The following is a 16,190-nucleotide window of genomic DNA, read 5'->3' as shown; positions in this document are numbered from 1 at the left end:
GAAGAAGAAGAAGAATCATGTGTTGGTTCTTCAATTTCTTTTGTTTGTGAATCTGCTAGGTATCAGGTAAAAACTGGTATCTTCTCTTCTGCCAAGTGTCTACAATTTCAAGAGATTTGCATGTTTACAATAGCCAATGTAGAATCAAAGATGGGTGTCCTCTGGTAAAGAATGACCCAGGTTAGGGTGGCTCACTTATCCAGTAGCGTCCACTACTTAGAGCACTGAGAGAACCAGAGGAGCCAGTATAAGGCATGTTTCTCTCCCCTCCCCAGGTATCTTAGTGCTGGCAGGCCTCACCAATGTCCCTGTGCCCGACCCTATCTGAGGGTGTCTGGGTACTGGAGGGATCAAATCAATAGAAATTAATAAATATAAAAATTGTGGCCACAGTGGTGAAGCCACAGTCATAGGTCATGATGACCACTCTGAAAGGGAGAAGCGAGTAGTCACTTGGATGAGAGTACCAAAGGGAAGGAGTCCAGCGACAAAGCTGTTGAATTCCTGTTGCCTAAGGGTAGGTGTTGGGCCAAGGACGCAGCTAAGTGGTAGAGCACTTGCCTAACATGCATAGGCCATGGGTTCAGTCCCCATCACCACACACACACACACACACACACACACACACACACACACCCCTTAAGGTAGATGAGGAAGATTCAAAGAAGGTCGTAAAAATAATCAGAAAAATAAGATACTTTATTTTTCTTCCCCTAATATATTCTTGTTGAGAGACAAAGCCTTCTACTTAATAGTTGGGAAAGTCTAAAAATGAAAACTAAAAGGAGAGTCACTGTTTTGGGTAAAAATGACTTTTAGTCCAAGTTTAAAGAAAGATGTAGGTCACTTTCTGTTAGGCTAGGAAGAATCTTAAAGAGAAGAAAGATACAAGAGTCAGGGGGGTGAAGAACATGAATCCAAGGTTGGAGAAATCTAGAAGGGATATTGGCTCAAGTTTTCAGTTTTGCACAGTGACAAATAGATGCTGCGATGGAAAATGTTTCATGCCCTGCCTGCCGGTGCATTAGGCAGAACTATATTTCTCATCAAAGCGATGAGATATTATAAAATTTGTGCACTGCTACAGCTCATTTACTTTATTTCCTGGGATTCCCTCTAGCTCCTCACCCAAGGCATATAACTCAATGGGTTTAGTTTTCTGTCTTCCAAAAAAATTAGGGGAATAAAACGGGGCTTTGAAGCAGATACACTAACAGCAACTTGACTTGACAGCAAAGAGGTGAAAAAAGTAACTTAAAAAATATACATATTAGATAATTTAAAAAGCATGGCAGTAGAGGCCATGTGGCAGAGGGACAATGCCCTCCATACTCCAAAAATCTTTATTGTCTAGCCCAGAGTACAATGACGTTTATTTATCAGGGTCAGCACTTTTCAGAAGAAAATATTAAATTGTATGGAATAAGGGTAAGAAACACATTCTGTTGATTTGTTTGTTTAAACCAGAACTGAATAAAAATTTTAAAACTGGATCTTAAAAGGCAGCCCTCAACAGTTTGGAAATTTAATAACTGTGGAATACAAAGATATGAGGTAAATGAAGCATTGCAGTATTATTTGGAGAGATGCCACAGGTCAAGTATCAGGCTGCAACACTCTACCTCTAGTGGTATGATATGCTAATCAGCATGAGGAGAGGTGCTATCACCAGAATCTACACAAACCTGTCAGAGCGATGGGGCTTTGAGTAGAAATAAGAAGCCACTCCCAAAGAACAAGGTAGGGAGATAGGCTTCTGTTCCTGGAGCTCTGCATCCTTAACCATGGAGATTCCTACATGAAACTTCTTCTTAACTCCATCTGATCCAAAGGAAATCACACAGAATTTAAGGGTTGAGGGAAGGCAACTGAAGTCATCTCCTTCCACAAACTTATTATTAGATGAGGAAACTCGTACCCAGAGCCCGAGTCACAGAGTGGATAAGCCTCTCCAGAATCCTATCAACCCATTTCACACTCTTATTGTTGAAGCCACTTCTACAACCACCTGGTCCTGCAGAGGATCATGGGTGAAGGGTAGCCAGAAGCATCCTTGTCTCTTCCTCTTTCATTCTCAAGTTCAGTAACACACAACACCTGTCACTTGATGGGAATACTGCTATTGAGAAGAGTCTAGAAAGAACTTCCCTCGTTTCGGCTTTCCATTTTCCACTTCTTCCCCAGGAGTCAGCCAGCCCTGAGCTCTACGTTGTAGCCAAAGAGAGGGTGGAGGAAAAGACACAGAGTCCTGCCTCTGGGAGTTTCCCTGGCATGTGAGAGAGTAGGCTGTAAAGAAGATAACTGTATCAGGCATTCAGAGAAGGACAAAGGAGAGATCAACGCAGCCTGGGCCATGGCAAAGCTACTTGGTGTGGATATGATATTTGAAAGATTTGATTGATGGTCCCTTAGCATAAAACCCAAATTCCTTCCTTTGTGGCCTCAGTCAACCTCCTCAGCCTCATCTCTCACCAGGTGAGCCTGTATCTTCCATGTTCAATGGAACCAACTGAGGTTTTCTCAACATGGCATCTCTGTCCCCCAGGATCATGGCATCCTGTGCACTTTTGTCTCAGTTTCCTCACCCTTCCTTCTCCTTCTAGTTGGATGACCCCTCCAGGAAGATCTCTCTGAAGTCCCAGCTTCCCAGCTGGCTTAGATACCTCTTCCTGGTCTCCTATAGGACCCAATCTAACCTCATAACAGGAAGGAAGCCAGGGTAGGAGGAACCACACAGCAAGGGTGGGGAAGAGCTGAGATGAAGAGAGTGCAGGGGCAGATGAGGGAGACAGACGGTGGACTCGAGTGGAAGAAAGATGTCCTTTAGATAAAGGAAATGATGCCAAATTATTAAGGTTTCATTCGGCAAAATATATGGTGAAAGACTGGACCAACTTTATCAGGGAATCTTAAGGATTGCCGAGCAAGAATTCTGCCACAAATTTTGAGCAATCAAAGAAAAAGGTGACAAGTTCCCCAGTAGCAGACCCCATCAGAAGGAGACAGAGAAATCCTGGGGATCAAAGTACTAACCAGCCCTGTGACAGGTCCAGATGAAATACTCTCTATTTAAAATGAAGATAATATCTTTTTCATAAATTGTTGTGAGTATTAAATAAAACAACAGGAAACAGAGAGATGTTACGTGCCTAGGAGCATTATTAATATTAACACTGTGATCAGGAATGTCAGGGGAAGTGCCACATTTGAACTTAGATGCAGAGACATTGGGCGGGGGTTATGGAGACGGGGAAGAAACAGAGGCCAAGAGAAGAGGAAAATAGTGAGGAGCAGAATGAGAATGTGCGAAGGAAAACAAAACACATCACGGTAAAAGCTTCACAGCAGAATTTACCCTCTCTTTATTTTCTTGTCTGATGTTGCATTTTGCAGTATAGTAGCAATAACTTCAACTGCTTTATAGTACAGTCACAATAAATGGCTTCTGGGCTTGATTTACCACCTGAGCGAAGCACAGGCAGTTAATCACTCCCAGCAGCTGTTTAAAGTTCTGTATATCACCGTTCAGGAGTGATTATCTGGGAACCATATTTAAAGGGCAGGAGAGCGGGTGGATGGTTATAGAGATGAGACTCAGGGCTTAGGGACTGGGGATTGAAGTCTGTGCTAGGGGGCTTGCTTCTCAGCTGTACAGCATCTTCCTTTTAAAGGGATCAGAAGATGCTTTATGGGTTTTCTCTAAATTAGGGAGAGCAATTAATGGCCCTCAAGAGCTTTAATATAGGGGGAAAAAAACCCTTGTAATGCAGCCATTCAGGAGTCTGCTATGCCCATTAGGAAATCTCCCAGTGACGCAGCATGCAGGCAAAACCTGATTAAAAGTGCCCTTTTTGTGGGCCCTCTTTTACTGACACTGGTCTTTTTAAGAGCAAATGCTGGCCATGCCCCCAGATTGCAGTACAGTGTTAAGTGGAGTAATTGTGAGCAAGTTTGGCTCTGGCTGCCTTCGCCAGGACTTGCCTGGAGAAGAAAGAAGTTATTCTTAGTCTCTTGAAGAATTTCTGACCATAAGAGGGGGATTTTTCTTCTTCTTTTTAATCTATAAGGTAAGGACTGCAATGTTTTTTAAATGCCTGGGTTTATAATGAGAATTGGGGAGAAATAGCTGGCCTAGAAAGAAATACTATCAATAAAAGCTTCTTCTTATGGTCCTGAAGGTCCTCTCAGATACAAAGACACTAGCCTGTGCAGCAGTGTTGTAAAGCCATGTGACATCCACAGCCACCCAGTCAGGCAGGGTCACACATTGCCTTGTTATCTTCTAGCAGAGACCCCATGGCTCTCTCTCCCACTCAATCTCTAGGAGAGATGGATAAGAGGCATACTTGTAAGAGCCTGAGTTCAATCGCAAGGGGTTGTGAACAGTGGGCAGAAAGTGGAATTAGCATGTAAGTAGTGGGATGTCAATAAGAAATTTATTGGAGAAAGAAGGGATTTAAAAGAAACGTCCAGAAAATTGTTTGGCCATCACACATGACAAGCCATATACACATCCAGCGGCTTGGGGAAGCCCCTATCTAAGCACATTATAACTTTATTCTTTCATCAATCATCATCATTTTAGAAGCATATAACAGATTTATTCTCCTTTATAAGATCCTTCCACTGACTGGGAATTCATATCCTTGGCATTTTAGGGTCTGGGTTAGGTCAAAGTTGGAAAAGCACCTGAACTATGGAGGAAAGGAAATGACCCTTTGGATAACAAAGCCCTTTACTGCCTACTACCTCATTTCAACCTCAGAGCCCCACCAAGCACCCAGGAAACTCAGTACAGAGTCACTATCTTGCCATGGTCATAAGACTACTAAGCTGCACAGCTGGGGTTCTATTTGCAAGGTAAAAGTCTGTAGATGAACACTCATTTTCATGCAAGCAACAGGTAGACAAAGATGACAGGTAGGCTTAGATTAGGGTTGCTTTGGGTAACACATTCCAAGCAGTATCCCGTTTCCCATGCTAGGCTGGGATTTTAAAAATCAAAGTTGTTTTTGTTGTTGTCGTCACTGTTACTGTTGTCAAATAATGACAGCAGAGACTAGCTGAATTTCAATTTTGGTTTTCCAGGATTCCATGACATTGGAAGTCATGGAACATGACAACAGGATTCTCCATTTGAGTGATGAGGTCGTTTTCAAATCCTTTGAGAGCTCAAGTGTCTGCTGATGCTTGCTCACTGATTTCTCACTGAGAGCTCTCCTGAATGTCTGATTAAAAGCCCCCAAATTTGGAAAATGAATTCCAGTATGAGTTGGTTGTGCAGCATAGCATTTTGATTGAGAAGTTAGGACTGAGATTTTTGCCTCTATTAGCCACTCATCTTCTGGGTGACCTTGGAAAGATTACCTAACCTTCCAGAATTTCAATTTCATCATGTGGAAAATATGGATATTCTAGTGCCTGCCTAAGAGCATTACTGGCTAACATATGGTAAGTACTTAATAAGCTTTCAATGTTGTTTTGTTTTGTAATTGTGATAATTTTCCTTTTCCTTCCAACTCATTTTGCTCATTCCCAAACTCATAACAATTGGAAAAACGGATCACTACCAGAGAGGTTCTGGCAGTGTTTTTAATAGAAGAACATTTTGCTGAATCTCTCTTAATAGGCTTTGGGATTTGAGGAGCAAGGTTCCCTGCAGCCCTGGTAAGAAGTCTAACAACTCCCTCACTTACCTTCTCTTTTCTTTCCTCATCAATATTCGGCATGGACACATGGCTACTGAGAAATCTGTTCCTTTTCATGCCACAAGTTCTTATTACTGAGGACAATCAAACTGAATGGGGCACAGAACCCCTGCTACTTGTAAAAAGCTCCTTAATGCTCTTGTAAAAGCTAAAAGAGAGCCTCAATCAGCTAGCTTATTTATAGTTTGAAGAATTATATCCCACCTACTGCCTCAGGGTTTTAATCAGAAGAGAGAGCTGCTTGAAGCTCATCTCCCACGGCCAAATCATCACTCCCACAGAGCTGTGGGGGTTTTGCCACCTCAGCCCTTTAGAGGTTGTCACAGGTCAGCAATGACCAGTGATGTCTGAAGGAGCTGCTATATGTCCAGCAAATCCATCAGCTAAATTGCTGCAAAGCATCAGAGGACAAGGAAGGGGGGAACACCTTCCCAGAAACAGCAGTGAGTGGAAAAACGCCCATTCTTAAGTGCAAAGAATCCAGGTGACTTTCCAAATTATAACGTCAATATGACAGTGTCCTTGCTTTCACAATTGTCAAGGAAAGAAGGTCAAACATCCTAATAACATTTGTCCTCCCATCATTAGATGCCTGGAGGGTCTGATGTGGGGCATGCTGGGAGATGCCATTCTAGGTCTTGAGCTCAACAGGAATAAGACCTTAGAGCCTTTAGGAACCTCACAAGACCAGACTACTGTAGCCATTCAGGTGTTTACTATAGAGTGTGTGAAGGAATAAATGAGACCCAGTTTTATCCCACGAAAGAACTGCAAGTCTTGTCTATAGGCCAGCACCCCAATTTCCTATTTGCTCAGACTGAACCAATGAGTCCCTTTTTCATTTTCTTTCTTTTGAAGACTGGATGGGTCCTCACCACTCAGCCTCCCAAATGAGTTCAACCTCTGGTGCATAAACTTGTAAAGCAGTCCCCACTGTCAGCCTTATAAGTTGCACAAAAAATAACTTCATGGTCTACACTTAGTCACTGTGTGCCTCTGGGCTGAGGGACAGTTGAATAGGGTATGTGAAGAAAACCCTGAATTTGGACCCCAGGGCTTCTTTGCTACTTAGCAACACACTAATGATTCATATTTTGATTGCCAGAGACTTTTGGAACTCAAAGTTCGGGGAGGAATGAAATCATTGGTGGATTTAGTGGGAAAGCATATTTCTTTATATTCAAATAGACCAGGGAATAGTCTCATCTCTGTTGGGCATGTGTCCATGCCGAATATTGATGAGGAAAGAAAAGAGAAGGTAAGTGAGGGAGTTGTTAGACTTCTTACCAGGGCTGCAGGGAACCTAGTTACATAACATAGATCCTTGCAGGACTATAATAGAAAATATGTATAGTGGCCCTTCATATCTGCAAGTTCTTCATCCACAGATTCAACCAACCAAGGATTGAAAATATTTGGAAAAAATGCATCTGTACTGAACATATACAGACTTTTTATCTTGTCGTTATACTTTATTATATGTTAAATGACTATTTACATTACACTTACATTATATTAAGTATTATAAGAAATAGTTAAATGATTTAAAGTAAAAGAGATAATGCACACATGCCATTTTATGTAAGGAATTCGCATCAGTAGATTTTAGCATTTGCAGGGAGTCTTGGAACCAGTCCTCACAGAGGGATGACTGTATATGAAAATTGGCATAAAAGCACCTAATGAAGAATAATTTTATTGATGCTAATATAAGGATGTTTCCAGACAACCCCCCTCCCCCCTCCCCCTACAAGGGTGGATCTCAAAGTAGACTCCATCTCTCCCAGACACTTTGGAAATATAGAAGTCTTTCTGGCTGTCCCAATGCCAGGATAGGATGATAAACATTCCACAGCACTGGACATAGTCATACACATTAGGAATCAATAGCTCTACATACTGATGATGCTCCTTTTAAGATTCAGTCCACCCAGACCTCAGATCCTCTCCTGGGTACCTCATTGTACTCTTCCTCCACCCAAGAAATCCATCTTCAGCCTTGCAGAAGCTCCATGAGTATTTTGAAATATCTAACCACTCAGAGGCTGAGCAATTGCCTCCAGATGTCTTTGAAATGAACTTGGAATTAGAAGCCCTGAATCTAAGTTTTTCCATTGATGAGTCATATTGCTCCTTGACTAGTAAAGCACCATCTACTCCCTACCCTCCCTTTTGTCATCAGTAAGTCAGTGACACTGAATCTCCCAAATCATTCTGAGCATTAAATTTAAAAAAAACATGGAAATGCTTGGGAGCCATAAAGACTTGGTGTGGTGGTTATTATATATGCCTGCCCTGCAATATAATTGACAGGAACCAATGTAAGGCTCTTCTCTTGAAAAATCTGATTGGTTTGTGCAGTGCTATCCTGAACCAAACTGGATCCTGAGGCAAAGGGGAAAGAATTGTAAATACTTATGCTACTTTCTTTTGTTATTTTATTTGTTAGGAATTTTTACATATTATGCATTTTGAATAAGTTACTGAGTTTGGGGATGACTTTAAATTTTTCCCTACTTTCTCAGCTTTACCCCAGTCCTAGGTCTGAAATCTTGGCTCAGACTCCCTAATCTTCCATCCAAAATGGATCCTTTGCCTTCTTATACTAAGTCCATAGACATGAAGGTAGTAATCAATGTGTGCATCAGCCTCCTTTTTCTCTTTAGTAATACACCCTAACTAAACTCTTCCTTCAAGTGCCTCATCAATATGGTTTGGATCTGAAATGTCCCTAATATTAAAATGTGTTGAAAGTTTTCTCACCAATATGGCGATGTTCGGAAATGAGGTCTTTGGGAGGCGATTGGATCATGAGGACTTTGACTTCATCAGTGAGTTAATCCATTATGGATTCATAACTTAATGAACTGTAGGTAGATTGGTGGAAACTTCAGGAAGCAAATCCTGTTTGAAGGAAGTAGGTCACTAGGGGCATGTTCTTGAAAGTTATGTCTTGTTCTCAGTCCTTTCCTCTATCATGCTCTCTACACACTCCTGCCACCATGATGTTCTGCCTCACCATAGGCCTAAAACCAATGGAGCCAGCCAATCATGTACTAAATCTCAAAACCATATTCCAAAATAAATTTTTCCTTCTTTTAACTTGAACCAATTTTTAAACTAGTTTTCAACCAGCTTGCTGATTTCCGAGTATTTAATTATGAGAAATAATATCCTGACCAAAGAATGTGCAACATTAACTCTACATATTATAACTTATAATGCATTTCTAATTGTGTTTTCTCTATGTAAGTACTTGGGCACCCAGCTAGTCTACATATAGCACTAATGGATAGTATCATAGTATATTATAGGACTTTCATTATCTGGATCCCTCCAAATGCTTTTCTTATAACCTGAGGATAAAATGAACAATAGTTGGGGGTACTAACACTAGGTGGCCTCCCAGCCACAACTGAACTATCAAATAAGACTCTGCAGCAAGGTAGCTTGAGGTCTCAGTGGTATTTTTTAAATGTGGAAGAAATTTGGTAATGCCATCAAATTTAGGAAGTATATCTTATGACCCAGTATCCTAGGTATTTGCCTGGTTTTATTTATTATTTTTAAGAAACAATTACCATTTATTGAGCATCAAGTAGTGTTAATCTAGGATCATAGTCACCCCCACTTTGTAGGTGAGAAACTGAGGGTAATGAGGATTTGAGCAACATACTCTGGCATGTGACTGGTAGGAGGCAGCTGGGATTTAAAAATGGCCATCTGGCTTCAGAGTTTGTGCACTTAATCACACTTTATTCTGCTTCTTGGACACTACCAAGTAGGGCAATTGGAATTAATCCTTGCAATAGCCCAGTAAGCTTGATATCTTACCCACTTCCGTTTGATAAATTGAGATTCTAAAATGTTTAAAAAAGAAAAAACCTTGACCAAGTATAACTCTTTTTTGACTAAATGAAATCCAGAAAAAAATAGACCTATGATCATATTTCCTTCTGAAGTACCAGGGCATTTGTGGCAAACCAGGCCATATGATCAGGGGCACATCTATAGCTCAGAAAGAAGCAAAAAATTGATTTATTCTTGATTGGATCTTACAGGGGCAAATTATGAATTCTTGCCAGTGCTGATATGAGTTTAGGTGAGAAAGATCAGAGGACTCATTGAGCAATAGTGTCCACTTTGGTCCTCACTCCATGCCACGCTGGTGAGCTAGAAAGTAAATTGCCGACTCTCAGAGGGCCACATTCCTTTTATGAATGAATATGTGGTTCTCATTTCATCTGATGCTTTTCAGTTCATCTCGGGGGCCTCAGAAAATACAGAATCCAGACAGTTTTCTGCTGAGGCTCAATTTTAGGACAAGGCCAGTTGTACTCAGATAGCCCAAGGACAATCTGTGCCTCAGTTGTCACAGCTAACCTCAATAGCCAGAGCCCTAAAGATGGCTTTAGAGAACAGAGCTTCCCATCCCTCACAGTTCTGCACTTTGTTCATGTGTCCAGGTTTAGATGAAGGAGATTAATGTCAAATTAATCATATTAATAATCATTTTAATCTCACTAAACTTTTCACATGAGGCATTTTGTTACTGCTTATCTGAGGCCCCCAATAATGGTGATGCAGGCACTTTGCAAAGCTGTGCTAACTCCTCCAAGCCTTTGAGCTGCATTTGGACTGGGTCTGTGTGACAGGAAACTCATTTGGGAGAGAGCAGGTGCTCAGGATGTGCGTGTGGGCACACAGCGCTCCACCCTACTCCAATTTCCAGCATTGTACTCTTGCCTTGGGTTCTAATTTATTTGCCATCTGTACTCTACTACTTTGGTAGTGGGATATTTTTAAATATTAGTAATCATTCTAGAAGCTAATGCTTATTGAGTACTTACTGTGTGCCAAAATATAGATTGTAATGCATTATTTCATTCAATTTTCCCAACCACACATAGATATCTTATCATCCCTACTTTACAGGAAAGAAAACCAAGTCTCAGAGAGGTTGCCTGTCCAAGGTCAGATGATAAGTAAGTGACATGATAATATCCATATCAAAATAAAGTTTGCTTGCATCCAATGTTTTTTGACTATCAATGGAATAGCCTTATCATTACTACCTTGTTAAAAGCAAATGGTTTACAACAAATACTTTTATGTGTGGGTTGGCAGAAAGGAAAACATGAGAGGGAGAGATGGGGGAGGGAGAGGGTAACAGAAATGTTACTTTAAAAAGTCTAGTGAATTAAGAGCCTATAAAGTGATTTTTTAAAATCCCTTCTCCTCTATCGGATGAAGCTGAATGAGCTTCACATTCATGAGTCATTAGAGCTAGAGGTTTCTCAGGGATTATATAGTTCAAGCTTCTTATTTTACACATGAGGAAATCAAGGAACAGAAAAGTGACTCGTTCAAGGTTATCATAATCATAAACATTTGGATTATTTCCTCAGAGATGTGTTACTTCTCACTTCTTTACAACACATTTTGGGATATATACACAACAAATTCTAATACAAAATAAAATATCTTACTATAATTCATTTCTTCATATGTACAGCACCACGACTGACTGGTGTTCTCTGTATCGTCTGTCTTAGCAGATGGAAGTTCTAGAACACTAACAACACTTAGCACAAATGATGTCAGCATGGATTATTCTCCAGAATCATCACAACGTTCCTGTTTCAAAATCCCAAATGTTAATGTGCCATTCTAGGAGGACAACCGCTCCCTCTAGTTTAACACTGATGTCCTATGTTGGTGGTTTTTGTTTCTCAGAAGGAGCTGTCCTGTGGTAGACAGGGGCTAGATGTTCTTATGTTTGTACCATTGCTGGACAGTGAGCTACCCCATGGGATTTTCACCAACAGAGACCAAGTCTTCTTGTCATTTGCATTATACAAGCCCTAGCACAAATTCTGTGTTCCTCAAATGTTTCTTGATTGAATGATACAGATGGATGAATATAAGAACCCAGAAATCTTTCTCAACATTGGAACAAAGTAATGAAACACACATCATTAATTATGTTAGCTATGACACAACATATTATAATATGACATTATTCTATATTATCATTATTGGCCCAAGTACAGACCTGACCAAACTCTAGACAGTATTAAATCATTCAAATGCCTTTCCAGGGATAGTGGGTGCTACCCCAACCCTACACTACTGTTAATTTTAAGAGGAGGAGGAAGTAATGTGGGGCAGTGAAGAAGTACCCTAGAAATTCCTTTTAATGGTATTAAAAGGTGTTTTGATATATTTTTAAAGTTAAACCTGTGTCTTCCCCCAAAACATAAAAATTTCAATGAAGATATTCCTGTGAAAGTTCAAGCCACAGTTGATATTTTGGAGATGGATTCATTCATTTTTTTTTCTCATTCAACATTAATTGAATATTGTGCCATATGCTAGCCAAGTAAACATGCAAACACATAGTCTCCTGCCCTTAAGAACTTGCAGCCTTGGGAAGAAAGGGTAAGAATGCACAAGGTAAACTCATTTACAATAAGGCAGGTTAAGGTAACTGGCTCTTGAGTCAGACCATTGGGGCTCAATCCCACCCCATGTTTCACTAACTACATGACATTAAATTATCATCAAATATAGAATTGAAGAAGAGTAATACTACCTTTTATGTTAAGTCTTGGGTGTATTAAGTTTTATATATGCATATACAGATAGATAGATAGATAGATAGATAGATAAACATATATTTGCATTCTAAACATTTGCAGTATGAGCAATATATTGCAATATAAGCATTTGCTTAGCAGAATATGTGGTAAGTGTTCAAAATTATCTGTGACAACAGTGATGTGATTCTTATGCTCCTATTATGAATGCTTTAATAGAAATATGAGCAGAGGTTATTCATCTGACTAAAATAGGGTTGAGGTGGAGTAAATGAAAACTATTTGCCTGAAGATATAAGGATAGGTATGAATTATTAGGCAGAGTGAGTCCAGGAGGGTGGAGTTGGGATGGGGATGATAGGTCTCTCCTTTAGGTGTGTGGTGGAGCAAATCCAAAGGATTAGAGATATGTCAAAAATCACAACTGGTCAGGGCAAAGTTTATACTTCCAACCATTTGGACCACAGAACAGAAGGGCAGAGGGTAAACATAGAGTAGAGAATGTAGAAGGTGGATTATAAAGGGAATTAATTTACTTTGAAAGCTTTGAAGGTCATTGAAGAACTTTAATCAGGGCAGTGACATTACAGAATTTTGGAAGGATTATCCTGGCTACAGTGCAAACTAGAATGGCTCAGAAGAGACCAGAGGCAGGATGTTCAGAAGAGACCAGAGTGTTGCAGTAATGTAAGTGAGAAATGATGAGATGCTAAACTAAGGCTATAGTGATGGGATCAAAGAGAAGTAAAGAGACTTGAGAGATTTTTTCAAAGCAAGGGGTAGAACTTGGGAACAAAGGTCAATCAAGAATTTCTGGCTTGAGAGACTGGAAGAACAGGTATAGAGGAGAAGACGATAGTGCTTTCAGTCTGGGGCATGAAGAGTTTGGAGTTCTTTATAGGACTTTCAGAGAGAAATATCTAGTGTATTTGGATACAAAGATCAAGCACTCGGGACAAATAGAGAATATCAAAGTCATGGAAAGGATCCAAGAATCATTATTTTAGGTATTAAAAACACTTGACTTAAGGTCACCCACTGATTCCATTTTTTGTTACATTTCTGTTACAGAAAAAAAAAACACTAAAGATAATATATAGGTCTTTCAGAAGATCACTTTCAGTTTTATTAAAATAAATGACCCACTTTAATAAGAATTATAATGACTTATAAGTCTCTTACAAGTCCAATGCTATGATTCTATTGTTCCAAAACACCACTGGAAATCTGGACTTGCCTTTTGATGACAGCATACCTGTGGCCTTAAAACTTTCTATGTGGGTGTGTGGAATATATTTTTTAAAATTAAAGCCCTTTACTTATAAAGCCATATAACCCCATACATGCAGTGAAAATGCCATGGAAAAGAAAAACTAAGTAAAGACACTATCTACATTTACCTACTCTGATCCCAATTGGCAGCAAACAGCAGAAGAATCTTCCTCCCGTAGTGGTCGCGGTTTTCCAACACTCCAGGGAATCCATCAATCAGGGCCCTCTTAATGCCAGGATCATCTGCCTTGAAGTTTTTGAACATGTCCAGGTTTAGTTGGCGGTACTGGAAGTACTGGGCCAGGAGTCTAAAGGCATCGGCTTGGTGAAACTTCCTGGCTCGGAGAAATCTCAGGATGAAGGCGTCATCTGTACGTAAAAATCCAATGTCAGGCCTAGTGATGATCATGTCCCTGACTTGCTGAATATCCTGGTGTAAAACATCTGGGTTTTCATTCAGTTCCAAGCGTGCTTTCTCTATAGTCTCTGGACTGAGTCCAGCCTGCAAATGGGTCATCTTGTTCAAATCTCCTTTCCAAGTGCTTAATTTCTGATATTTTGGAAGAAGAGAGACTGGTCCCATTCACCTGATGATGTGCTGACACCGTGGCTCATTCAATAATCTTCTTACCACCAGACTGCCACTGAAACAGACAATTACAGGATCTTCTTTCTGTTCCCAGAAAGTCGTCGGACATTCAGGCCCTATGATGTGGTGACCATCCCAAAGAGAAGCAAAACCGAAGCCATTGCTTACTGAAAAACAAATGCACACAAGAGAAACAAAATAGAGATGATACAAAGAAAGTATGGCAAATTAATCAGAACCTAGATAGAGAAGCAGTGTATGCTCTTGTGTGTCTGATTAGTAGGCCTCCAAAGAACAAATGGTAGATAATCCTTTACATGGGGGACTGGGCCTCAATATTGATAACTGGAATGCTTGATATTCAAATATTTGAAATATGTTTGAGGATTTTTTTAGTAACATTGACTAGTTAACATAATAGTGTGTGGTCAGATTATCAATAATGGGCTCTTTTATTAATGACTCTGAGAAACAATAAAGGGAGAGAAAGATCCCTCTCTGTCACAGCATGCTTTATGAGGCTATTCATAGGCTAGATGTGGCAGACAAATTATGAGTGTTGTGCAATTTATTATTTTCCATTAGCCTCTTTTCTCAAACAGAAGCCTCTCTCACTGAAATATCCCCTCCCCTGCCTTTTAAAAGACAGCCATTGCATCTTAATAATAAAAAGGGACTATTAAAGGTCACCCTAACCTAAGCCTCACAGGTGCTTAATTACTCAAAGGAGTCTCCCAACAGTTGAGGAGGTGGGGCAGGCTTAGGGCTGGGAGCTTGACCTTCAATAATCAAATTAAATAAGCACTGAGAAAAAAGGTTCACTTATGGACATTTACCCAGGGCTTATTATTTGTATTTGCCACCCTTCTGGAACGAGGGCAAAGGGAATTAAAACTCTTGATTGGCTCTCCACCTAACTCAATAGCCACACAAGTTCAAAAATAATTGCATTTTACATGACTTTTCTATTTCCCTGAGATACCATTTTATGTACGATAATCATTGAATGTTTTCAATATTATTTGCATCTTTCTCATTTTAAGTATAAATGCTTAAACTCTCATAGACATCTGTTTGTTCTATACTACAAGTTCCAAAAATCAAAGACATACTAGGTATAAATAAACTGGGAGGCATGTATTTATTTCTAGATTTCCTAGGTCAACAATATCTATAGTAAGAGACAAAATATTTACTTCCAGCCTAATTATTATTGAAAATGCTTCATCATACAAAATAATTCAAAAGACAAAATGAGAGCCAGGGATATAGCTCAGTGATATAATCCATGCCCAGCACGTGGGAGGCCCTGGATTCAACCCCCAACATCACACACACACACAAAAAGACAAAATGAGTCTCCTGCTTAGTTCCAAACTAGACATTTCTGTTTTAGGATATGGAGGAGAGGAAGGACACTTCATGTAGCTGCTATTCATTTTCAAGATAATATAAAAATAGAAATGAATTTATCAAATATTTGCTTTGTGACATAGTAACATCTAGCTGTGTGGTATGTGAATCAAGAAAAACAGAGTCCTGATGCTCACTGATTTTAAGGACTGATAACGGAAAAGGAAAATAGTGCTATGAACTATTCACAAGATTGGAGGAAACTTCAAGTTCAATGCAATCTGATGTGAAAATTCCTTCTCCAATAGTCTCAGCATATCCCTTCATAAAGCTGCCTCATTTGATGTCTTCCTCCTCCAATTCATCCCCACACCTACTGCTATCTATCTTTGACATGCTGCTGAAACTGCTCTCACCAACCAATGACAACAGTATGATTTATTATCCAAATATAAGCACTAAAGGGTGCTAATAATAATGATACTGGAACAACAAGCATAAACTGGGACACTTCAAAGCAAATCCTGACAGATGGTCACCCTACTTGTGAATGAAATTTTGTTGCTATATGCAATGGACAAATTCTGTCCCCAGTGAGGGTGACCTCTATCAGTATTTGACCTTGACTACCTTATCCTTCTCAGACTGTTCTCTCCCTTTCTTTTCTGT

At 39.9% G+C, this 16,190-nt stretch overlaps 1 protein-coding gene across 1 annotated transcript in view; it reads right to left on the bottom strand.

Annotated features, from left to right (window-relative positions):
* Clvs1 (clavesin 1) overlaps nucleotides 1-14,162 on the bottom strand; it is a 189,250-nt gene extending 175,088 nt beyond the window's left edge. The window contains exon 1 of the mRNA XM_027932912.3: nucleotides 13,708-14,162. Coding sequence (XP_027788713.1) covers nucleotides 13,708-14,162 — 455 coding nt within the window. The remainder of the gene's footprint in view (nucleotides 1-13,707) is intronic.
* Between the last annotated feature and the right edge of the window lie 2,028 nt (nucleotides 14,163-16,190).

The sequence above is a fragment of the Marmota flaviventris genome, chromosome 15 (genome assembly GCF_047511675.1).
Source record: "Marmota flaviventris isolate mMarFla1 chromosome 15, mMarFla1.hap1, whole genome shotgun sequence".
Taxonomy (NCBI): domain Eukaryota; kingdom Metazoa; phylum Chordata; class Mammalia; order Rodentia; family Sciuridae; genus Marmota; species Marmota flaviventris.
Note: the sequence above shows the minus strand (reverse complement) of the source record. Positions and strands in the feature narration are given on the sequence as shown.